Source organism: Amblyomma mixtum, chromosome 1 (genome assembly GCF_055824585.1).
Source record: "Amblyomma mixtum isolate Tamu chromosome 1, ASM5582458v1, whole genome shotgun sequence".
Taxonomy (NCBI): domain Eukaryota; kingdom Metazoa; phylum Arthropoda; class Arachnida; order Ixodida; family Ixodidae; genus Amblyomma; species Amblyomma mixtum.
Window position 1 is genome coordinate 32,079,592 of NC_143012.1, and position 26,114 is coordinate 32,105,705.

At 49.3% G+C, this 26,114-nt stretch overlaps 1 protein-coding gene across 1 annotated transcript in view; it reads right to left on the reverse strand.

The window, feature by feature from the left end:
- Positions 1–26,114, reverse strand: part of Hil (peptidase hillarin) — a 91,438-nt gene that overhangs the window by 7,407 nt on the left and 57,917 nt on the right. The window contains exon 2 of the mRNA XM_089547443.1: positions 484–600. Coding sequence (XP_089403569.1) covers positions 484–600 — 117 coding nt within the window. The remainder of the gene's footprint in view (positions 1–483; positions 601–26,114) is intronic.

Here is a 26,114-nt window from a genome sequence, read left to right on the forward strand (position 1 = left end):
AATACCTAGTAATATTCATTACTGCTTTCTAATGGTAACCGCATTTTTGTTGTGTGCCTTTTGCCGCGCAGTTTCGTTTTTGTTGCGCTGTTTTCAATACTTGCTTAGTGCTGTCAACTCTTTCTTTGCGCGTTAATTTCTGCAGCAGCGTTCTATGCCCACCCAGACACTTAAAAATTTCTTGCGGAAGACCTCACGAGTAGTATTCCGCATTTGTAGTGCTCGGGAATTATAGCACCAGAATACAATACATAGTATTGTGCGTTATTGTGATTAACTATACTATGCAGCTTTGTAACATCTGCAGCGCATATAAAAGAAAATTCGTGCTCCGACAATACTAAGTTCGAGTTAGACACAGTAGTGGGTGTTCGTTCGGGACGCGTACAGCTGTATTACAAACTATAGTAACAAGGAGAGCCAGTAGGTAGCAGGAAATCAGTAATTTCAAGCTTGGCTAACAGTTGGTCAAATATATCAAACCTGGATTTGGTGCGTGATATGATGCTCCTCTTCCGCGCGCTTTTTGGCAAACTGCCGGTAGAGGTCGTCTTCCTCAAGCCGATGCCGCATCTCCAACGTCCGTTGCGTTTCAGGGTCCTGGGCAAATCAATGGCAGAGCGTTTCAATTCATTGGCGCCGCTTCAACACAACGCATTTTTCACGAATAGCAGAAACGTGGGAGCGTTTTCATTTCGTACAAGTGCGAGGGTACACCAGTACAAACCAAATATTGAAGATATTAAATGGCAAGTAAAGAAGTGTCAAAGTTCGACAAGCGTACAGGAATGAAATGAGTGAAACTTGCAGGTAAGTCAGGCGAAATCTTTTGTGCTAGCTTTCTAATTGGTGATGTAATCAAGAATAAGGCTGGAACAATGTTCATGCTTTTTCGCAGCACAGAGCACAGCACAGACCGCATGATGACGCCATCAGCCGTGGCGATACATCTCCAAAGCAGGAAAGCTTGCTCGAATGAAGAAAACAGATCGAGGCACGGCAGTGCGTAGGCGAAGGCGACGGAAACTGAAATCTCACGAGAGATGGCGTCTCACCAAACTTCTCCGCACAACACAATGCTGTAAGGAGAAACCCACACATCGTGCGATTCTAATCTGCGATTACGTCACCATTTCAAATGTTAACCCAGAAGAATTTTGACATGCTTTACCGATAAGCTTCGCTGCTTGGACATTGTTCAATTCTATTTCAACACAATCACGAAAGAACCGCAAGTTATATTCAATTCTAGCGCACATCTAATCACATGCGCCGAAACCCACCTTTGTCTTAAGAGCATTGTTCACAAGCACCATCTCTGTAACACTTCCATGTACTTCTCAGAATAGACAAACAGCCTGTAAAGCTTCACAAAAGCAGATAGTTGCTCAAGTGCTAACAACAGCTGGCAACTGCTTCTCGCCTCCATTTCAGCGCGAGTACGCTTCGCCACCGTACAGCTGTGTGCTGCGGAAAAGACAGATTTACGTAGATGCCGTCAAACGAGCAGGTGGCGCCATCTCGCGGTTTTCCTGCATAACCGTGAGCTGCCTCCTTAAGAGGCCTATACCATGTGCACTAGGCCGTTACAGAGGGAAAACAACTTGTATGCGTTACCCGGACTCTAGGCTAATTACAGCGACAGCCGATGATGCACCTTTCGCGAACAGCGCTAGACGGAAACTGTGAGTCTGCGACTGTTATTGCTTAACTTATTTGCCTTTGCGCCTTTGAGTATTTATTGTTGTGAAAGCAACACTACGCGAGTCGCCTTGCCATTTTGCAGAGCCGAGGAAAGGCCATACTGCGCATGCGCGAGGAGCAGTGAGGTCACACGGCGCACAGCTGGCGCGCCACCGCCGTCGCTGCGCGGGTGACTCAGAGGTGCCGCCGCCGCACTCGCCAGTTGCGCATGCGCAGTAGCGGCGCATACCTAGCATGCCGGGGCCGCCGCCGCTGCCGCGCCCTCTCCGTCGCCTTTCTCTCTCTCCTCGTTGCTTTCGCATTCCTCTAGGTTTAAGCAGCGCTAAACCACTGCCAATTTTCCTTGTCCCTTCAAAGACGCCTTTCGAAACAAGTTGTCATTTCATAAATAAACTGCTGCGTCCATTTCCAAAGTTTCGGTTAAAAGTGGATTAAGTGATGACAAAAACGGATGACAGGCTCCCGTGTTTCACCATAGTCCGTTATTGATTGCTTGATCGCCTAACTAAACGATTTACTTGCCTGATTAACTATTTATTTTATGAATATCACAGAGGTTACAGCATGTGCGGTTTTATACAAAGATAGGTCATAGATTAAAATACATTAGCACAATCTCTTGTGTATACAGAATGATGAAGAAAGTAACACGACAGTTATACATACAATACAGACAATATATAATAAGAAAATGAGAAAGGAACTATTGGCTAGTTAGTTAGTTATAATCACCTATAACCTATAATCACTCTTAAGCAACAAATTTATGTTAGAAAGAAACAAACATGGTTACATTGACAGATTAAGGTCCAATGAAAACTGATCGGGTTAAGAAAAAAAGAAAAGTGGGTAAGGGAAGGTTTACAAGCATATAACTGTCTTTACTTCACATGTGGTTTTTTTTAACAGCAAATTCCACAAGTCCTGCGTAATTTGCACTAAGAGTCGGGGGGTCGTAAATTTATTACGAGGTGCGTTTAGTTCCAGATGAACGATAGTTTATTAACTGAACCTTGAACCATGACTTCCGACAACAGCGACGTAGCTGATGCACAAGGACTGACGCAATTGGTTTGAATTAAACTACGGACACTATTAGTATCATCATCACAAGCCAGCTTGCGTCCACTGCAAGACAAAAACCTCTGCCAATTATCCCCAGTCAGACCTCTCCAGCGCCACCCACCTATAGCAACTCTGTTCCCCAAAATTTCCATGTCGTGTCCCTACACTCTAAACGAAAAGGAGTAAAAAAAAGAGTAAGTTGTGTTCTAGTGTACTAACAGGGCGTGCAATAGACGACCGCATACTAACTTTTTACTCTCATATAGGTGTATTTATGTTTAGAGTGTACGCGTGTCTACCTGCTGCGCTCTGCTACACTTCCCTGTGATTTAGCTGGTAGGTGCAATCTAAGCAGAAAGGAGTAAAAAGAGAGTAATCTGTCCTCCAGCGCACTCCATTTTATAAAAGACAGTGCACTGGATTGCACTGCCTTTGGAGTGCACTGGGGGGCCACTGGAGTGCCACTGGAGTACAGTGGAGTGCACTGAAGTGCAAAGGCAGTACACTGGAAAGCGCACTCCATTTTATAAAAGGCAGTGCACTGGAGTGCGCTGGAGGACAGCTTACCCCAATTTTACTCCCATATAGGCGTATTCGTGTTTACAGTACTAGTTTTGCCAAAGGTTACCAAAAACTGGGTTGGTTTACTTCTCAATGTATTGGTGATTTTCACAACCGAAAGAGGGCGTCTCAAATGATCCAATTACTGCGGCGTTACGGAAGACTCCTAGGTGGAATTGCGCTTGCTCTAAAATTTCACTGTAAGCTCGCGTTTGCCCGTCGATGGTGGCAACCTTGTGTGAGCCAGGCTTTCGATCCTCGAGGGTGCAAAGTAAAATACGGGAGGCAAGAAACAAATCGCTATCTGTCGTTTGAAAACGACTGTCGTGAAAGCGAAGCGGTATAGACAGCCGAGGCGCGCTTTAGCGAGAATTTAAAATCGGTGACATCGACGATGAAGACTCTTGCACAACGAATGAGTGAATGGCAAAACTAGAAACGCAATTTTCTGCATTTAGCAATATAGGTTAGTACGATCCTGCGACTTTCAGAGATCTACTTCGTGCCTGCTCAGGCAACAAGCTAGGAAAAGTTGCCGGTCAATATATTTAAATTGATGAAGGTGTGTCCTTTCTCGTTAATTCGAGATCATGAATTTCATTAACCATGCCCTACTATTGAAATATATTTCTAATCGTGTGTACAGATGAAAAGCGTGAACAATAAGGTCGTCTTTTCCGTGCGCTCTTTTGTAAGCCGTGGACGGAAGACATGTCATGAAGTTAAGGCCGCCGAGACAATTCCATTGTTCTAGTTCATTAGGGTTTTATCCGCCCGCCTTACTGACCGATTCCCGTAACAGAGGGCATGGGGCGGTAACGAAGAGCAAAATGAATAATATCAACCCCCCCACCCCGCGGATAACAAAGCATATTATCACCATACACGCATGCCATAGTAAGGACCATCATACATGGGCAATCAGGAACAAAACTCGCTAGGAAGGTGCCCGTTAGTCACGTGTGCTCAGCGATGTTTATCATATAGCGTCTCGTATTTACATGGCCCTTCTAGTGCAGGTCAATGACCTTTTTAGAAATATAGACAAAGTGTCTGATAAGAATTGCGCGGTCATAATCCTGCAGGCGGTAAAACTTCCTGCTCCCATGCTCTCTGTGTAGCTGGCATCAGCAAAAAATTTCTGTGACACATAGGGCTCTTGTAAGCCTATAAATATCCAAGTGATAGCGCTCCTAAAATATATTTGCATAGGAAAACCACGACAACAACGTCTGAATGTGCCGGCGAAGCGATTGAAACGGAGCGAACGACGTGGTTTTGCGCGCGCCGATCCTATTTAGACAATAGTTAGCGGCGCTGCCGCAGTGTGGCGTCGTTCTCCTTACTGTAGACGGATTTGGATCCTAACGGATGGAATAAGTTCTCCAATACATGGCTAAGAAAGAAACCTCAATCCCTGGTTATTTCTGGCAAATACGGTAAAAACAGTTGAAACAGCGCCAAAGCTAAGATACGCAGTTTTTCATCCCCTCAAAACCAGTTACGTGAATCTCTTTCTTACAGCTTTATCCCTATCATTATCCTCTTCCTCCTCATCACGCAGTCTTGAATTTAATTTCAAGCCATCTCGACAGCCTCCAAACTTGGAAGGTACAGACGTACTGGTAGGGCACACTGTTGTATACTTTCAGTCAACTCTACCAAAACGTGGCGACGTCTGCGGAACCTCAGTTCTGCCCTTCTACAGCACTGTTGTATACTTTCAACTCTACCAAAACATGGCGACGTCTGCAGAACCTCTTGTTCTGCCCTTCTACAACACTGTTGTATATTTTAAATCAACCCTACCAAAACATGGCGACGTCCGCGGAACCTCCGTTCTGCCCTTCTACAACACTGTTGCATACTTTCAATCAACGCTACCAAAACGTGGCGACGTCGGCGGAACTTCTGTTTCGCCCTTCTACAACGTCTACGCCTGCACTCCGCAAAGACCGTCGCATCTGACCTCACTGCTTCCGTCAACTCATCAGAACGTGGAAACACGCCGCTGCGAACTTAAGCCGCGCTCCAGACGCACTCGCATTGAAGCGCGCGACAAGCTTGCTGCTGAAACACAGAACAAACAAAAAAGTTCACGGAAGAGCCCAGAAGGCGCGAATCCGGGCGCCACCAGCGGCGAACAAAAGCTCCCCGCTGAGGAGGAGGAGTGACGCGCCTTTCGAGGCGACCAACGCCGGCGCCTGCGTCGCATTCGCGACAGGGACTTCTTCGGTGAATCAGGGCGTTACCTGCGGCCGCCTAGGAGAGCGCGCGGAAAGCACCACAATGAAGCACGAGCCGCTGCGCACGGGCGCGGGCTATCAGTTCTCGCCCTGGCGTGCGAGCGTTACCGAGGTGGCGGCGCCACACGGTGGCGAGCTCGCCAGCGCGAAGATGGAGTGAGCGAGCTTTGTACGGTTCGCACCACGCTCCAGATCCTTCCCGGAACGCTTTTCTTTTAATTTCGGCGCAGGATTCGTCCCAGGTTAGCTCCGGCCAGCGTATTATGAAGGACGTGGCTGCAATGGCAATGCGTATGCTAGAGGAGCCTTTGCCTGCGGCGGAGTAGGCTACCCTGTATTGTAGCTCGAACTATCCCATGAAGAGCAAGGAAATTAGCTAGTAGAGCATATTGTTGATAGAGCAAAGTTCTGGCTGATCACTGTGCTGGCTGATGAGCACTAAGCTAGCTGATCACTGTGCTGACGCTGATGAGCACTACGCTGGCACTGATGAGCACTGCGCTGGCACTGATGAGCACTGCTCTTGTTCAGTGCTCTTGTTGCTCAGTGCTCTTGTTGCTCAGTGCTCTTGTTGCTCAGTGCTCTTGTTGCTCAGTGCTCTTGTTGCTCAGTGTCCTTGTTGCTCAGTGCTTTCATTGATCACTGCTCTTGTTGTTCACTGCTTTGTTGTACACTGCTTTGTTGTACACTGCTTTGTTGTACACTGCTTTGTTGATCACTGCTTTGTTGTTCACTGCTTTGTTGATCACTGCTTTGTTGATCACTGTGCTAGTTGATCACTATGCTGGTACAAGCCTTTTCTAGAGAAGGTCTATGCTGGTGAAAGACTACGACGGTGCATTATGTCGGTATAGCACTACGCAGGTTAAGCATGCATGGTGTTAGGTGCACCGTAGAGAAAACTAGGTATAGAAGGAAAAGATGAAACTTGCCGCAAAGACTGGTACCATAGTGGAGAAAATTTGAGTACCGCTAAACCGCGCGCCTGATAAGCGTGATCTTCGCGCTTCGGTATACTTTCGCGAGAAAGGCAGAAAGCTCTACTGCTGGCACAGAATTATAATGTAGCAACCAGAAAAAAAAATCATGGCTATTTCGCCCGTTATCCACCATCTTAAGTTGCCGTACTTACCGCCATTTTGCTTCCTTACCAGAAAAAGGTGAAACAATATAATTTTATGATACAGAAGTGCTTCGTAACGACCAGGCAAGCCTGTCTCAACTAGCTGGCTCTGCCCTATATACTTGCTCGCGGAGCATTTTGTCAATATGCGGAAGGTCTTCTTGAAACCGACAGTCTGGCTAGCGGTGTAATTTTACAGCGCTTTTCTAAGTCAAGAAGGCGACGTTATTTATTGAAGAGGCAAGGTAAGCGTAGAAAGTTAACGAAAAATGTATTCTTTCGACACACACACACACACAAAACCAGCACTTAGCTAATTATATGCGCGCTGGCAAATCGCGGAGGTCACGCGACCGAATGTTACTCGTGACCAAGAAGTGAACGCGACATGTAAGTCATCATCGCGAAAGGTCTCGTTCTGAAAGGTATCGCCGCGACTGACGTCACTGGCAGTGGCAACCCGGATATAGAGCAAACGCCGCATCACTTCAGAAGTGCCGCTAATTTGTTTAGTACCTTTTCAACCGTAGTCGCGGAGCCGGCAAAATGGAGCAGCGAACGACTGCCGCACGACTGTCGCTAGTCGACAAATACATTAGCGCGACTCACCAGTGTAACTGCACCTTAAAAATGGCGAGGACACTTTGGCAACTAAAGTGCTGAGAGGCAAAAGCCGAGGACACACTGCCGTGACGACTTCCGATGGATGTGACGTCACACCATTCCCGTGGCTAAATTATACATCTTTTGGGTGATATTAAGTGTTCATTAAGCTTAATTACCATTTTTTTCATCTAATCCGACACAAATCCGACTTATTACACATTTTTCCATCTAATCTGACACAAATCCGACGTTTTTCCGATCATTCTGTACTACGCCGTGACGACTTCCGGTGGATGTGACGTCACACCATTCCCGACGCTATATCGACGCCCGCGCTATTTCGACGCAATTTCGACATTTTTACCTATAATTAATTAACTAAATAATCTGCAGTCATCAAACTTCACTTATAGGTTCATTTTTTTCTCCTCTATGCGAAGCAACTATTGGTTTTCTTTTATCTTTTCTAGTTCCCGAGTTAAACGCGTGTGACACGCTTTGCTTAACAGACGACAGTAAGAGGCTTTCGCCGAGTTGCAACCGAGTTGCCGAGTTTCGAGTTGCAACGAAAGGGCTTCGAGTTATGTCGGGACAATACGCGACAGCGACGAAGATCGCGCATCGGGGAAGCACGGAATAAACAATGCGGCCCTTCTGGTTTAAAGGCGCCGCTGTTTTCGGCGCGCCGACGCGTCCCAGCTGACGTGGACCGGCGGAGCGCGAGCGATTAAGTCGCGCACCAGACCGTGATGACGTCAGGCGAGCGCACGGCGGCTCCCTCTGCTCTTGACCGAGCGTGGCGCGCGCACTGGCTCTGGGGCCGCGTCTGGCCTACTGTACTCCGGTGCGAAGAAGGCTAGCCAGACACGCAAGGCCATTAGCGGGGCTGTTAGACGCATTACGTGCAGTGAACGTCTTGTGCGCGTTGCCTTGAAACGAGGGCCCCCCCTTCTACTCCTACCTTAGATGTAAAAAAAAAACACATAATATTCATGTAGGCGGCTCCTCCTTGTGCTCATTCGAAGCAGAATGGTTGACCTAGTAGTAAGTCCTTGCGTAACGCTAGTCATACACGAAACACCAAACACGCGCCTTCTCGCTACATCTCGTGCGTGTGGGCGAATAGGTTGTTTCCATCATTGTCTTTGGGGCTGGTTCGCTCGAAAATACCAAAACAATAGCGACTAACGGCTATTCGATCATTTCCATTTTGGGTTGTTACGTTCCCATTCAGGGTAATAAATTGGAAACGTCTTTATTTGGCGCGTCGTATTCAGTTCTTGTTCTCTGAGTTTAGGAGAGGGGTACGGAGAGCTCTATAAATAAGGGCGCTCGAGAAAGAGTTAACATTAATATTGTGACGAAGACGAAGCTGGCAGTGGCGCGGGACGGAGCGCCCGCGCTAAGCCAGCTGCCATTAAAATCATCTCATAGCCATCGTTCACCACGCCTCATTCTTCGGCTGGCCGCCACGTTACATTTGGTGGAGGTGCTGGGGCCCCTTCATCGCCATCCTGGTCACGGAGCTTCGGCGTCCTGGGCCTGCCGTGGACGTCGGCAGTGAGTACCTGGTCAGCGCCGCACGGCCGTGCCCCAGCCCGCCCGACCAGAACCGACCTCGACGCTCACCCCAGCCCCGTCCCCCGCCCGGACCACACGACACGACGACCCAAGACCCGACGGACCCAAGACCCCACCGACCCAAGACCCCACTGACCCAATACCCACACGTGAGGACACCGCCCCCCTGCCCCTGCCGTCCGGTGCGTCCACGGACCTCGGCCGTCAGCTCCTGGCACCCTCCGGCCCGGATGCTTCGCGGACCGGGACTCATCCTTCGATCATCTCATCCACTGTGGCGGCCAGCACTGCACCATCTTCTACATATTGTTCGATCCTTCACTCACGACCATCGCCATTTCGCCGTCTGTTCGTCACCGATCGGGACGATCGCTCGGAGGCCCCGGGTAGTGTGACGAAGACGAAGCTGGCAGTGGCGCGGGACGGAGCGCCCGCGCTAAGCCAGCTGCCATTAAAATCATCTCATAGCCATCGTTCACCACGCCTCATTCTTCGGCTGGCCGCCACGTTACAATATAAAAACATGATTTCATCATGTTACCATGCCAGCACAGGAAGCTATAGTACATTACCAAATATTTACCCATTAGATTATTAGACGGGATCCGCAGTGTTCAAAAGTCACAGTCCCACATAAAACGAAGTCCGAGGTGTGGAGAAGGCTGTAGTTACCGGTCTCATGTTAGCAACATGCTGCAATTAAATGAGTGTGTTAACGATAAACAGCTACATGACAGAGCTTAGAAAGGGGCGTGGCTCACGTTGTCTCCGAAATCGCTAACCATAGTTTTTATGCAAGAGTCCAAATACTTTTAACACGACTGTAACTACGTCTCGGGCAGCTAGTGCTGAAATTCGGAACTATTCGAACCAACTAGTCTTCTAATAACGAAGTAATTACTGATCGGCATCCACCCAAGAACTACCGAATGACTACGCTTGGGTGGATGCTAATGAGTAATCACTCCCTTATTACAAATGCATTCTACTTTGAAGTATTCCGCTAAACATTGTACTAAACAGGACGACTAACAGATGGTAAGACGAGAGCGAAATGATGAACTCGAAGTGGAAGCGTTGCTTGTCCAATTTTTAGCGGAATCCTTCAAAAGAGAATACATTTGTAATAAGGGAGTGACTATTGATTGACATCCACCAAATCACAGCCATACGGTTGTGCCAATCAGTGGATGTCAATCAGCAATCACTAGTGCAAACTTTAAGGAAGGCCGGCTAACCTCCGCCACCATCTTTTGGCTGGGCAAGGGTGTCGAGGCTTCCAACAAATCAAAGACCTCAGCCTTTTTTTCAGGAATGAACAAGTGACTGAGGTGTGGGTAGGTTTGGTTTATGGGCTTTAACGTCCCGAAGCGACTTAGGCTATGAGGGACGCCGTAGTGGAGGGCTCCGGAAATTTCGACCACCTGGGGTTCTTTAACGTGCACTGACATCGCACAGTACACGGGCCTCTAGAATTTCTCCTCCAAAGAAATTCAGCCGCCGCGGCCGGGATCGAACCCGCGTCTTTTGGGACAGCAGCCGAGCACCATAACCACTGAGCCACCGCGGCGGCTGAGGTGTGGATAAGAAATTCTGTTTGTTGTAATAAATTAACAATGACTTATCAAATTTACTGTTAGCGTAAAACATCAGCTATTTCTAAAAAAAACTTAGAAACATGTAACAAGTGAAGTTCATCTCCCCTAGGAGCAATGTTGGGTTAAATGGCATGTGCTCACTGTAAAATACAGCAAAATATTTTTCATCAGTGTTTGCAGTTTTACGCACAAAAATAAAACATGATTTACAGTTAATTCGGCTCCACATTGTTCACATACTTTAGCGCCATAAAACCCAATATAACTAACTTTGTTCTCATAGTGGCTTGTCTTGTTTTGTCAGTATGAAGTTTGTTTTGTCAGTATGAAGTTTGTTTTGTCAGTATGAAGTGCTTACAATCTGCGCAGTGCCAGGGGACTCTGCGCTCTCCTGGTTTGGTGGCATCGCGTGTCGCCGAGACCGAAATTACGCACCACTCTTTCCCTTCGCATGCGAAAACAATCGCTGTGAATCGCATCTCACCGGCGGCGACCGCATTTTCTTTCTTTCTTTGTGTGTGCCTCTGTGTTTTTGCCAAGCCAAGACATCGCACGTGAAAGAGGATTTGCACGCGGAGTTCATTCGGCGGCGGCGTTCCTTTGGCGGACGCGAAATCTGCCGGGGTTTGTGTGTAGAGACTATTCCACATGCGCTCCACGCAATTTAAATGGAGTTGCGCTTTTGGAATACAAAGAAGCATCAGAAGACAGTGCGCGTTTGCGGGCTATACGATGCTCGCATACGCAACGAAGGAACAGATTAAGGGAGGGTAGGGGGGGAGCCTTAACTAGAACCGGCTCACGGCCTGATTTCGCGAGAACCTCTTCGTGCCTTCAGAACGACAATGAAAGCAAAATGGAAGAAGTAATGTGGTTGTCCGCGGCCACCGGCCTTTTTGCTGTGTTCTGGGCTGGCCTTACCCTGCGAGATAACTTGTTTCTGTGGAATGAGGATCGCGACTCGCATGCTGCGGCCACTTTCATGTTTTTTTAAGCAACTTATTTAAATACTGGACGCTGGCAGTTCTCGAAGAGAACGTTACCAAGTGCAAAGATGAGCCGACACGAAAGCAACCAAACTAAGATGCACGGTTTGTAAACCACTGCTTCTGCCGCCCGTGCATAAGCAAAAGGGCTGGCGCGCCCACCTTCAGCGGTTGTTCAGCTTATCAAGTAAATGGTCTTGCGCTGAACACGCACAAAAGATTCTGCTTGCACACGACCCGAAAATGCAGGTTCAACGAGAGGAGAATGGAAGCGGGGAGAAATAGTCTCCTTGTCCACCAAGTGGTCACTGGAAGCAGTTTTGGCTATTACTGGTACATGACCCCCACTCGGGGTCATGTACCAGGGTCATGTACCGGGGTCATGTACCACTGAACGGCATTAAAATGCCGTTCAGTGACTTCCCGCATACCACACTAGAACCTAGACAGAGGCCGATGCTACTACAGCATTGTTTAGGTCAATGCGCGGTTATATTCGCCGAAAAGGCGAGCGGCATCGACTGTTTGCGGTGGAAATTCATATACTCGTAATAGAGTGACAGACTCATGTGTTGTGGGAAAAAATTATAGCTAAATTTGTTTAATGTCTGCGTGTACATTATGCTGCGTGTTCCGTGTTGCGTTCCACAGTTTTCTCAAACCCTTTGTGCCCTCTGATTTAGTACGCTCGCTTGTTTTTACTTGAAAACGCCTTCCTCCGAATTTTTTTCTCTCCCTTTACCTCACCTCTTTATTATCGTTCTCCACTTGTACTTTTTTGTGTATTGAACTGCCACCACCTGTCGCCATTTAGGCATCGTATCACTTTGTTCGAACTCGACGTTTTGTAGTTGGTAGTGTAATAAATAAATAATACAATAAATAATATATTTCGCCAGTGCCTCTAGGCGTGGCGCAAGCCTTATTCAGCGAGTGTGTGCTTGCATGCCTGGCTTATACCACGGGGACACAGCCGAGCGGAAAGCGAGCTCGGCAACCTTGCCGCAGATCGCAGCCATGACCCATGAGCGGAAAGCGTCGACCCTCGCTGCCATACAAGCCGAGGCGCGAAAAAGAACACGACGAAACAATGCTCAGGATGCCTCGACTCCTCCTTAACGACTTATCCTCAGTCCCGCATCTCGCAAATAAGGAACAAAATAGTAATAAGCAAAAAGAAAATGGACAGTTATACAGCCTCACGCTTACGGCACCTAGTCCTAACCCGCACACCATCTAGACGCTAAGGACCAGGTACACGTCATCCTTAACCTGGGAAAAGGAAGATGGCCAGACTTTGCGCCTTTTTTTTTTTTGCAACGTATTCTTTTTATTTTTTTATTTTCTCAAAACAGGACTATTCTAGGAGAGGTTCGTTACCGTTGCCGTTACTGCACTTTTCTGGTCTTTTCTCGACCATAATACGCCCAGCAGTATTTCCGGAAGTGAGCGAACAGAAACTAAAACGACAAAGACAAACCACTACGAGGCTTTGCTGCGAACAACTAGACTCACACCAGGCCCACTCCGAGAGGCGGGCCTCAGCCGTGGACAACCCCTCCATCAAGATGGTTTTGGCGTGTGCGCGAGGAGATCTCTATGCGTGACGGCACTATCAGGTGGAGTGAGAAAAAAAAACAGCAAAGGAAAAGGGAAGGAAACGAACGAAGGAAGGAAAGAAGGATGGAAGACACGAAAACGACCGCCAGACACGCGCGTTCACATACACACAGACCTGTGTTGCCAGTCGCGTTTTCGAGACTCCTAAGCCTCACCGGTGAACCAAGGGGCGCTGCGCCCTGTATGGAAGAGCTCGGAAGTACACGATGACCCGTCCGGTACGGACACGCGAACGAAGCGTTGCACGCCTCCATTTGTCTCGAACAAAAAGAGCCTCGAGATAGTACGAACAGAGCAAGAAAGAAGAAAAGTTGGAAGAAAAATGCAACGACAACAAAACACGGCAATCACTGCGGCGGTGGCCGCCGCAAATGATGTCTGCCCTCGCAGCGAAGCGCCTAATCCGCCTTTCGCCACTCGATATATACCCGTATAACAAGTGCAGGTACGAAGGCGAGGCGGCACTCAGAGAGACGTGAGGAACAGTCATAAGCGCGCACACGCAGACATGATGTCGTGACCGTACATACGCGCTCCGCTATCCCGCTGGGCACCACGGCTTGTATGTAGACCTGGTACACGGCTGTGAGTGGCTATACGCGTCCCCCGTGTTCCCTCCGAAGGTGACTTTCGGCCCTTGTTCGGGGTAATTAGCTATCGAGCGAGACTCTATTCACCTCCGCATGTCTTGTCCAGCTGAACGAAAAGTTCCTGGGGTTCTTTAACGTGCACTGACATCGCACAGTACACGGGCCTCTAGAATTTCTCCTCCAAAGAAATTCCAGCCGCCGCGGCCGGGATCGAACCCGCGTCTTTTGGGACAGCAGCCGAGCACCATAGCCACTGAGCCACCGCGGCGGCCCGCCTGAAAGATAATTGATCTGACAGCAAGAGTGTTATGGCATAGCAGTGCAGAGGAATCAAAATACCGACATGCGTTCCGAAATCTCCGGTGAACAATGCCGCCAGAACTGGGACAAGTTCACTGAAGCAAGTAATGACGACTCGCCCAAGGCCCTGAACACTTCAGTTCTAGAGACCGCGAAGCGGCGAACTTGCGACCACGTCGGGGAGCCGTTACGTTTGAGCTTACACTCAGGGTCTCCCCCCCCCCCCCCCCCCCTCTTCCCTCAATTCGGCGTCCTGTTCCAAGAGAGCGAAGTCGAAGGGGTTCCAACCGGTCGACAGCGACCGACCCTGAATGCACGGACCGCGTACTGCGCTGACGAAAGCAAGGCAGAAAGAAATAGGCGAGACGGAACGGCGAGGATATACGGAAACGCTCAGGAACCTTGAAGTGTCACGGCGAACAACACAGCGCGTGTGTTCGCTCACGCGCGCAACGCAACTGTTTGACACCGCTCGGACAACGAGCGTTGGGTGAGCAAAGGGCGCCCTGAAAACCGTGACGCTTGTCACACAGGAGTCGGTAGAGCAGGATGCCTTTGTAGAAGGAATAAAAACACTCATACATATAAGACGGCCGCGAAGTGAACGCTCCAGGCAAACGTGTTTCGAATTCATTCTGCTTGCACGGCCTTATGCACGAAGCCAACCTCCGCGGCTTCTGTCAACAGATGCGGCGCGACGCAGGGTGGGGATTCGCTGGACCAGATACAATCGAAGTTACCTCACGAGGTTCCGTGACGGCGCACACCCTCGTGAAAACGGTGGCGTCTCGATCGCATTGACAACTCATCATCATCATCAGCCTGACTGCGCCCACTGCGGGGCAAAGGACGCTCCCGTGTCTCTCCAACTGACCCTGTCCTTTGACAGCGGCGCCCGCCGTATCCCCGCAAACTTCTACTGCTGCCGTGTATCATAGTGACAACCTCGAGCTTATTTGCACAATACTTCAACCTGTGCACCTTTCTCGTGCTTATTGGGTAAAAGCAAAAATACAAAACAGGTGATGTTGAAAGTAAAACAGACTCCCCCCGAAGACAGTGCGTCCAGCGGAGGCTCCAGAGAGTCGGAACAGGAAGTACTGTTCAGGAAGTGCTGCACCAGGTCATTGACCTTTCGCGCGGCTATGTGAAATGAAACGGAAGAAAATTCCTAACATAAAATATGCAAAATAAAAGGAAAAAATAGGTCTATTACGATTTTCTTTTACTAAATAACAATACGCACGTCCCAACAAGCGCGCTCTAATTTTTCGTCGCGGCGCCAGTCCGTATGTTTGTCCCATTTACACGAGCGACAGATTGGCCGAAATTCTGTGCCAGAGTTGCAGTGTAATACTTCGAGGTAGCATTTTCAGACCATCGCTCATACCAGAGGACCAACGAACAAAATAAACACTACCGTAGGTCCGGAGTCGCCTTCCAAACGAACACGCGTCGGGAATCAATCACACCCGTTCCTATTATCTACAAGGACCAGAAGCATGTAGCGAAGATGACACCAGCCTATTTACAGCTATGAATGGCAACCATCTCATCCTCCCCCCCCCACCCCTCCACCCGCACCCCATCCCATCTTCTATCTCAAGTTTCGTCTGACGCCAACACGGCATGCTACACGCCAAATGCAACGGGCCATAGGACGTTGCAATGCCTGCTTATATATAGACACTGCCTAGTTAGCGTCGAAACCGCTCCTCCGCAATCCATCTTCGGCGAACGAGCGGCACTTACGGCAGCCACCATTCCTCGCGATGACCCAATAAAGAGAACGCAACTTCCCTAGCTGCGTGCAGCCAAAAGGCTTCGTCTCCGTAGGAGGTCCTCCTCACACACACGCACTCCGCCGCTCCGCGATTCCAGAGACGCCCACCACCAAACGCACACGCGTACGGCCACACATTCCAACGGGACGCTGATATTTTTCTTCATTCACAGCCTTCCACTCCTTTCAGTCGCGGCGTGGTGTTGTCTTGCGAGCGGGACTTATTAATTGCCGCGGCGACCCACAAAAGAAGCGGGCTAGCAGCCGCTCGGCCTTGCCACGATCGCCGAGATACACCTGCAGCCGATTTAGGGACGAAGGAGTGGCGTCAAGGTTGGCTTGGGAGCGCTTTCTATACATAGAAAGCGTCGCGTCTAGCTCCGCCGGCCGCCAACACTTCGCCGGCGCCCGGTTCTTTCGAAAGTCGAGATCGATGCCAAGCCCCTGAAAAACGGGCGCTAGCTAAACTTCGACTCAGCCCGGATCACCGATCAGGTTTGCTGCTGCATATCACGATGAGGGTTGTTACAGGCTGTATATAGGCTGTATATCGGTTGTATATAGGTTGTATATAGGCTGTATACAGGTTGTATATAGTCTGTATATAGGTTGTATATAGGCTGTATATAGGCCTAGTAAGAGCCTGTATAGGCCTGATAGACCTGCATAGGCTGTATAGACAGTTAAAATCTCTCCTATTTCTACGCCATGATGTAGGGCTGACGGCACTCACCTAACGGACAGAAACATTTCAATACATCAACGTGCGTTCTGAACTAGCGGTTAACGAGGTGATTTAGTCTAGGTGAGGTAGTTACGGGTTGTTATAGACCACGCTCCAACAGCAAGCTCTCGTTACCTAGCCTCCCCGCTTTTGTTAATAAAAGAGCAAGCGTTATAAAGAATTTTGCATTTGGCATCAATCCGGTGCATTGCACCTGAAAGAACGTAATACGGACTGCGTGATACTTAGAGTAGCACGTCGTCCCATTTGGTTACAAGAGCTAACCAAGCAAGACTTCTGAAAACTGCACCAGAACCATCAAGCCGCCAAGCAACTTTCTCCATTTAAGACGTGAAGGACTACGGCGGTCGTCTTATCTCCGGCAAAGGCTGCAGAGGCGCATACCGCTGAGCCCACGTAAGCGGCTCTCGCAGACAGAGCTAGGCCTAAGAAGGGGCAACTGCCGCAGGCGAAGAAGGTGTCCATGTACTCACAACCAAGACCTCCATTGTGGCCGACTTTTCCCTTTCGCCCGGAGGCAACGTTCCACGCGGTAATTCTTGATGCGCTGCCCTCGCAACCGCCGCTGCACGCTCAGAAAGGAACAGACGCGTTCACCGAGCGATACTGCTTCGGTCTCGAGATCCCTGAGACGTGCTACAGCTCGCGAAGACGGGGAAAACAGCTGCCGGTGCGACCACGCATATGGGCGGGGACGACGGAGCGCTCCTCCAAAGCAAAGAGAAGACGACGCGAGTACTGATTAAAAAAACGAAACAGACAGAACAGAAGAAGGACTCTGGGACGTCGATTCGAGCGTGGGCCGGAGCGCGCGCCGCGGTAGCGAAAGCCAAGAGACAAACGCCCCGGTGAGGCCGAGGTAGGGCTCTCTCGCGCAAGAAGTGAGAAACCAAGGCCGCGGAGATCTCCAGGGGAAGACCATTCATGGGCAGGCAGGGTGTCCCCACTGAAATTGCGGAGGGCGTCTTTTTTTGTTTACAGCTGGAGTTGCCCTGTGGCTCAATAGGTGGCGCTCGAAGCGCTTTTCGAAGCCCAAGCAGAGTGAGAAATGCTACGACTGAAGATCGGACGGCGTGTGGGCTGTATCTGATGTGGCAAGCTTGACCGTGAGACGATAGAGCTCATTCAAATCCCTGCAAACGAGGACATCAGAGAGATTTGAGGTCAGCCAGTGAGCAAATGGATTGCTTTAGCAAAAAGAGTAGTTTGGCTGGGGAGAGGGGGGAATAGAAGAAAAAGAGGTTCCGACTTAGCAAGCTTCGGGACCCTTAGACAAGGTCACATTACTGTCTTTTCTTTACCGTTATGAGACATCCAATGACTTTAAGAAGCGTTAGGTCATTGCTAACCAAGAAATGTCCTTACGTAATGTGCTACCATTCCTTCTTTCGCTGTGTGTGCGTGTGCGTGCGCGTTCGTGCGTGTGTTCGCGTTTTTGTAACGACCAGGGCAAGTCCTTAAAATTTTCACCTCCCCACCCCTCTATTCTGTATTGCAGTGTTCTCGTTCGGTCTACACCTCAACCACATGTTATCTTGAAAATGCTGTCGCTAAGCGTGCATCTATCCCCCCCCCCCCCCCCCCGCCTTTTTTTTTTTTACTGAAGGAAATACCTTGGGCCACTCAAGAAAAAAAAAGGTCCTAGCTACGTGCCTTCTGTAAGGCAAAGCTTCATTAGATAAATTACAGCCAGTGCGCATTTGAAATTATTTTGGTCACAAAATGCAATAAAAATTGTTTGCCCTTATACTTCTGTATACAATGTACAGGCGCGGACATAAGTAAACGGAGCACGCTATTGCGTTCGAAGTGCAATCACGCCTTCTCCATTGGTAATGAAGAAGCGATGTTTGTCTACAAGAAAGCCCACCAACCTCCGCTACCAGCATGCAAGCAGCACTGCTGGAAATTTCAATTAGGTGACGCGTGAAAAATATTCGAAGACAGTTGCGTGCTCCTTTCACTTTTGTCCGCGCCCGTACGTGAACTTCTGCGACCGTACCAAAAGCGTTGAGTCACCAGTAAGGCAGGGCATTTAACTTTAATTGCGTCAGCATGAACCGCGTTCAATCAGACTTCGTGTGGGCAGGAAGAGCGAAACTTTGGACACTGCTGTGCTCGCATTGCTACAGGCTCGCTGAATTGCTTCTCGACTGAGATATAACACGCGGGCATGGTACCGGCAATGCCGAAGAGCAGTTTCACACAACGTATAGTTCAAGCGACGGTGTTGCGGTGATAATGGTTTCAAAGAGAATCGCTGCATTTAGCGTAAAATTAAGCGCCAAGCAGGTATCGTGCCTACTGCGTCAGGGATATGGACAGCCAGTTGTGCCGACCCTAGCCAGACACAACGAGAAGAAAAAAGAAGAGAGGGGGGAGGGGGGGGGGGGGGGGCACTCGGCATTCAGTGCCTAGTCTTTTGTGGGTCGCGTTTTCGAAAGAAGACTAAAAAGAAAAACACTAAGTGCAGCTCAAAACAATTTTTCATACTTAACGAAATACGCATCCACAAATAGGCCTAATGTGATTGCGTCTTGTCCATTAGCGCGGAAGTTATTGTCTCTAATATGTGTCATTCTTGGTCCTTTTCAGAGCGTCAGTTCTAAATAACTATCCACTCGAGCCGAAACAGCTCTCAAGCTTACCGAGATTAACACTTCATTTGAACGCTGCGGAAGCAGCCTTCTTTCTGGTCGAGTAGTTTTTCCAAAACACTGCACGCAAGCTGGAAAGTAGCACAAAATTATTGCTTTTCGCACTCCGTTTATTGTCCACTCCTGTCGTGCCGGTAATAACTGTTATTAACAACGCACACCACTGAAAAGTAAATATATTTCTCTTTCTAAGAACCTCAAACTTGTTTATCATAAGCGGGAAGGCCACGGTGACATGACCAGCAACCGCCGAAGCGTGGACAGCCCGTGTGCACATAAACGCACACACCACAAACAAATAAAATGAACTAAACGTTTATAAGGAAAATACCAAAAATACCAACGGACACCTCGGGTATAACGGATCACACCAGCCTGCAGAAAGCCCTACTTTTCTTACAGCCAGCAAAATAGCTCACAGAAAGTCACTCGACGTCTAACAGTACGCGAGAACTACGCATTTATAAAGGAATGCGGCTACCAGGCGTACACCGTCATCTGTCTAGGCTACATAGAGAAGGAAATCTGCGCCGCACCCTAGGCCTTCGAGCCGCGCTTATTCAGCCTGAAAGCAAAGCGGCTACCGTGCACCTCCCTTTTAATATGCGTGAAAAGGCGGGCAGACCCTCCGCGCCTGGCTATGACAGAACCGGTGGTCGCGGCGGCGCGCCGACTCCTGCCCAAAATGCGGGAGACGAATAGCTCGTTGCGGAAAAGTGGACAGTTCGAAAGCGTTTGCGCGGCGATTAGCTTGACGCGAACCTCCCGCGAACCAGCGCACGGAACGCGTCGACGCTGGACGACGTCGTCGTCGTCGGTGGAGCGAAAGACTTGTCCCCATTTGTACCAGGGGGCCCCCCCGAAGGCGGTGGTAAGAAAAAAAAAGCCGAAAGAAACAGGGACAATGACTTGAGACAGGTGTGCGTTAAGTTTGTGGGAATCGCGACTTGAGAGCCGACGAACGAACGACCTCATTGTCTCTGGAGGAACCTGCGGCAATGGGGACTTGACGCCTGCGCTCTATGGGACGGCGGAGAATGGTGGGGTCGGCTTGGAGCGTATGTATAGGGGCTGCCACACGTCAAGTCGTTGTCTAATGATGGAGGTCACTTCAAGAGTGATCGCTGCAGGTCTTGCCTTGAAAATCCTTTACAGCTCGTGGCACGAAGCTCCCAAGGTCCACAAAGCACCAAGAAATCATATTACCGCAGTGACTTGGAACGCTGTGATATCGAGCGCAGAAGTGTCAGTTAAAACCCATGAATTCAGCATGCTGCACCTTCAATCCACATCATGGAATATTTTAGTGTATAGTATTGACTTTGTTTAAAATTTTCTTAGGTGTTGCCTGGCATTCTCGCGCTCCAAGAAACTGATAAACATAGATACATGGACACAGAATATTTACTAATACTTACCATTTACAGCCATTTTTGCCTTTTGCTGCCCTAAGTATATTTTGACAGTTTGAATGCGATCATAGCGTATTTTGGCATATTGGACTATATTGCATCGTAATGACATGGCCTGAATCTAAAAGCACTCAACGCAGTCAAATCTTTCTGGAGTCGGCACTGCTGTCTCGAAGCCAAGTGCAGCAGCCCATGTCAAGGCAGACACAATTTTAAGTGCGCTTGAAGATAAGGTCGCTATCAGTGCATGGAGCGCATATGCAGTTGAACATTTTTATAACGAAGTTGAAGGAGCCCATAGATTAGTTCGGTATAGCCGTAGTTTCATTATAGTCTGTGTTGACCGAGCTTCCCAAATGAATCGTCATTCTTTCGTTATATCCAATATTTTGCTATAAACCGTTTCGTTATAACGAGATTCGACTGTATCGCTATTCCATACAGTATGCTTGGAATAGCCGCGATGCTGCGCCCTCTGCGAGCAGAGCTCGCGCACTCTCGATTACCGACTTCGGATGTTGCTTTTTACTACAGGCATGCCCAGTTCATAGTAAGGATTGTTGCATGTTTTCTACATCCGACCAAATTCGAACTATGTAACTAGACACAGCTCTTGCACACTTTCCTGCCTTTGCGTCGTTAAATATAGCGACGTTAACACACAAGCCGACACAAGATAAGACGACACAATCCAGCATCCACATAGTTGGCGACGTCTGTCTCATGGTCTGCCTGTTATCCAGCCCCTTACACCTTATCTGCCTATCCCCATATTTTTTTTTTAATTTAATTCAGACATCGACCTGTTCTGTCTTTTTTTTTCCCTCCACTTTCACCCCCGAGGACACTCAAGTGCGCCCGCATACATGCGATACAAGATTAATATCGAACGTTTGAAGCAAGCCTCGTTCATATGGAACAATTTTTTTAGCGCCATTTTGGAGAAAAATTAACACATGCACTATCGTATATGTAGCGCCATTTTTCAATGCTGTGTTTTTATTGTCAGGCAGACTTACTGGGGCCGAATCCTAATGGACGTATCATAGCGGGCACCGCAGTGGGCCTCCTTTCCTTGTGTTTTTTTCCTTCTCATTCTCTATCACCTCTTCTTTTTTTTTTGCTGTGAAGCTCTGGAAAACGCAGTCGGCGAGGTGCCTCTGTACTTCTCCGCAGCGCAGTATTTAAAACAGAGCAGATAAAACTGTCTTCTGCTGCCCAGGCTAGGGCTATTCTTGTCAACAAACAACTCGCCGGTCGCCGACATCTCAAGCGTCGTCACGACGCACGAGAAGGGCGTATGCGGTAGTCGGGGCGTCTCACTCGACAACATTTACATATTGTCCGGCGCGTCATCCCTCTGTCCTGCCTCCTCTTCGTAGTCCCCAGCCTACTTTGCATTCTGGTCCGAGTCCTTCCTGGCCGCTGCAATCGGGGCGGGATTACACATGCCTCGGGTACCACGGGCTTAGCATACGCGGAACATGAGTGTAAAACACGCTGCGACGAACCATGCAGAGGCCAGCCCCGAAGTGGGGCGGTGGTGCAGCGCGATTTGCACGGTGAAGTTGTCGCCGACAATGGTTCCTCGAGGACAAATATAACCCCCGGCCGACGACATCGTACGGAGCTGTAGGGCTAGTGGGCTCGGCTGTACAGCGTAGATGCACAAGGACTTTTTAAGGCGAAAGCCTTTAATGGCTCATACTGTCGTCCGTTAGCAGAGGGTGTCACACCTTTGGCAGTGTATTAACTCGGGAACTAAAAAAGATAGAAGAAACCTAATTGTTGATTCAGATAGAGGAGGAAAAAATAAACCTAGAAGCCACGTTCGATAACTGTAGAGTAATTAGTTAATTAATTACAGTCAGAAATGTCAAAATTGCATCGAAATAGCGCGGACATCGAAATAGCCACGGGAACGTTGTGACGACACATTGTTTGGTTTGGTTTATGGGGTTTAACGTCCCAAAGCGACTAAGGCTATGAGAGACGCCGTAGTGGAGGGCTCCGGAAATTTCGACCACCTGGGGTTCTTTAACGTGCACTGACATCGCACAGTACACGGGCCTCTAGAATTTCTCCCCCAAAGAAATTCTAGCCGCCGCGGCCGTGACGACACATTGTGGGTTCCTACGTGGACACAGGCCACCAACCACCGCGGGTTCGAGCTTCGCGCGAGCCAAGGGCCCCGATCAGCCGTCACCACACACACACTGGGACACCGATGCGGTGCACTCAACCTCCGCTGGGAGGAGAGCGATTCGCCGCAAAGAAATAGGCCTCCAAGTTCACAAAGGAGACGTTTATTCACGTCGTCCTCCAGCAGATACACACACACTCAATAGTCACCCCGTCCCGGGGGCGCGCGAGGAGCAAGGCTCCGCTGCGCGCACGAAGCGACTCGAGCAATGTGCGCCGCTAGCACGCCGCTGCAGGAGAATGTCCCCGCGGCAGTGCTGTGATCTCTCTCTCGTGTCGACCGTTGGGCCGGTTGCGAGAGAGAGTGGGCAATCAACGCAAGGTACGCCTGTCGGAGGTCGCTGGACCCCGCTGGACAGGCTCGAGCCGCTGCAGGTCAGAGGACACGTGCGGGCGAGCTCGAGTAAGCACTGGTCCGAACGGCAAAGGCCGGCACGGACAAACAGTAACGTACGCACCTTACGCTGTCTCGGAGGGATCTCTCTCTGGGCCCCGCTCGGACGGTCGCGCGGTGCGCGGCCGCCCAGAGCGGGTCCCGGATTCCCGCCAAAAGGCGCCAATGGCAAAGGCCCTTGGGGAGCCGGGGCGGAGCTGTGGCTAAATGACAGTGATTAGTCACCCAGCCGCCTCTCCACCGCCTGAGGCGGGAGCAAGGGAAAGAGGAGAAACAACGCGGGAAGCCGGAACAGCCGAGCAACGGCAACGGCGGAAAGCCAGGATTCCCACGACATCCACCGAAAGTCTCCACGACACAGTGAAAATTGCCACAGAATGGCCGGAAAAACATCGGATCTGTGTCATAGTAGATGAAAAAATATGTAATTAAGGGTAATTAGCGCTTAAGATCCCTGAAAAATGTATAATTTGGGTATCGATATAGCCACGGCAACGGTGTGACGTCACATCCACCGGAAGTCGTCACGGCATATTGTCTTCGGCTTTCGCCTCTCAACACTTTAGTTGCCAAAGTGTCCTCGCAAGGTTTTGTTATTTTTCATGAGTTTGTTCGAATACACTGAAGCCGACCTTGTTCGCCCACATAGGTTCGGTCAGCACGGAACTTTCATGCAGATAAACGGGGGACCTCAATTTTACCATCATGTCCTGTTCTGGAGAAGACATAAATAAGTGACAATACCACGTTTTGGATTGTGTCTTGCAGAACACTGCAATTTGCACAACAAAAGGTAGGTGGTCTGTTATAGCGTCGGACTGGACATCAAGGAAATGAAGTTAAAATCAAGGGCGGTCAACAGTCAGGCAAAGAGAAGAAATTAATTTGCTGGACTAACGTGGATGAGGCTTGAGCAGAATGAGAATTATTGGACTTAACTGCGAGAGGCATCTATCTTTCAGCTGATAAAAGGCGACTGGTAGTAATGCTATAGATAAAGCCCAACGGTCCTCAACCAGCGCACTGAGCAGTCAGGGAATCAGTCACCATTTCATGTAACGCCCGCTTTCTCAATGACAGACGGAGAACGGGGGGGGGGGGGGGGCTGAAGGCGGAGGGGGGGGGGGGGCAGATTTGACACAAACAAAGCAGGCGGGATGGGCGCTAACTTGCAACTTCAGACCATTTGAAAATAGACTGCATATATACACAAAACTGTACGAGTTAATGCACAGAGATCAAAACGCTTGTCTAGAACGAGCGAACATTCTGTTCCACAGCTCCCAAAGCCGCTGCGACCAGGAAGTCAAAAAATGACGACGAAATCTTATAAGTTTAACTGCACATGCTTACATCCAGGCCATTTTTATCCAAATGTTATCTATAGATATCGCGTGTTCAGCCGGAAACACGCCGAGAATGTGTTCTGGTTTGGTTTGGTTTATTGGGGTTTAACGTTCCGAAGCAACTCGGGCTATGAGGGACGCCGTAGTGAAGGGCTCCGGAAATTTCGACCACCTGGGGTTCTATAACGTGCACTGATATCGCACAGCACACGGGCCTCTAGAATTTCGCCCTCATCGAAATTCGGCCGCCGCGGCCGGGATCGAACCCGCGTCTTTCGGGTCAGCAGCCGAGCGCCGTAACCACTGAGCCACCGCGGCGGGCAGAATGTGTTCTAGACAAGCGTTTTGCCCTCTGCACGTATGCGTCTGTGGCTTTCGGAGCATTGCTTGGATCATTGCTGCAATATTGTGTAGCTGTAGCAGGTGAGCGCTCTGTACATTTTAATACGAATACGCCTATTGGGAGTACGCCTATGGGGAATACGCCTATGGGGAATACGCGTATGGGGAATACGCGTATGGGGAATACGCGTATGGGGAATAAGAAGACTGCTTACACCATTTTTACTCCTTTCTGTTCAGAGTGTAAATTCGTACACTTCGTACGTCACGGTTTCATTTCATAATGCTCTCACAGCGATCTGAGCTCTATAGTCACCCAGGAGATGCTTCTTCGGTGTTCGTTCCTGCAGATATATGTGGCCTTGGATAACTGAACGGAGCAATAACGTTACGATCACATCGAGCGTGGGAACAGATCGTAAGATTCCGAAGCGGCGCATTAGAAACGTAGTACGTTCCCAAACAAGAAAACACTGCAACAAATAAGCAGCAAAAGCAACGTGCACGTGGAAAGGTTAGAGCTGTAGGAATAGTCTAGTCTCGGAGAATTCGATTACAGCTCATGATTGCAAAAGGGCGTTTATAGATGAAAAAAAGCGGCAGCGCAAAAGACAGAGACAGAGAGGAGACAAGGACTGCGCTGTAATTCCAAAAACTTTATTGGGAACGTTTCCACGCATATATACATTCTGCACGAGCCGTGGTCATCGTCCACGCATGCGCAAATAAGTCAGCTCTCTCCGACAAAGAGCTGACTTATTTGCGCATGCGTGGACGATGGGCACGTCTCGAACAGAATGTATATATGTGTGGAAACATTTTCAATAAAGTAGCTGGAAGTTCAGCGCCGACCTTGTCGTCTCGTCTCGGTCCCTGTCTTTTTTTGCATCGCCATCTTTTTCAGTTATGCACCAACGCGCGCAGTTCGCCGCATTAATCAAAGACGTTTACAGAGCTCACTCAGGCGTGAACGGAGGAGCAGGAGGAGGAGGAGGAGAGTGTTCAACCCGATCGCCGCAAGCGCAGCACTTGGATTAGAGTACACGTTGCGTGCGCGAAGTATATAAATACGAAAATAGGCGCTCTACGGCGCTCTAAGGCGCTCTAACTCTCTATAAGGCTCTATGAGGCTCTATAAGACTCTATAAGACTCTACAAGGCTCTACAAGGCTCTATAAGGCTCTATAAGGCACTGCAAGGTTCTGCAAGGCTCTCAGGGCTCTTCAGGGCTCTCAAGGCTCTGAAAGGCTCTA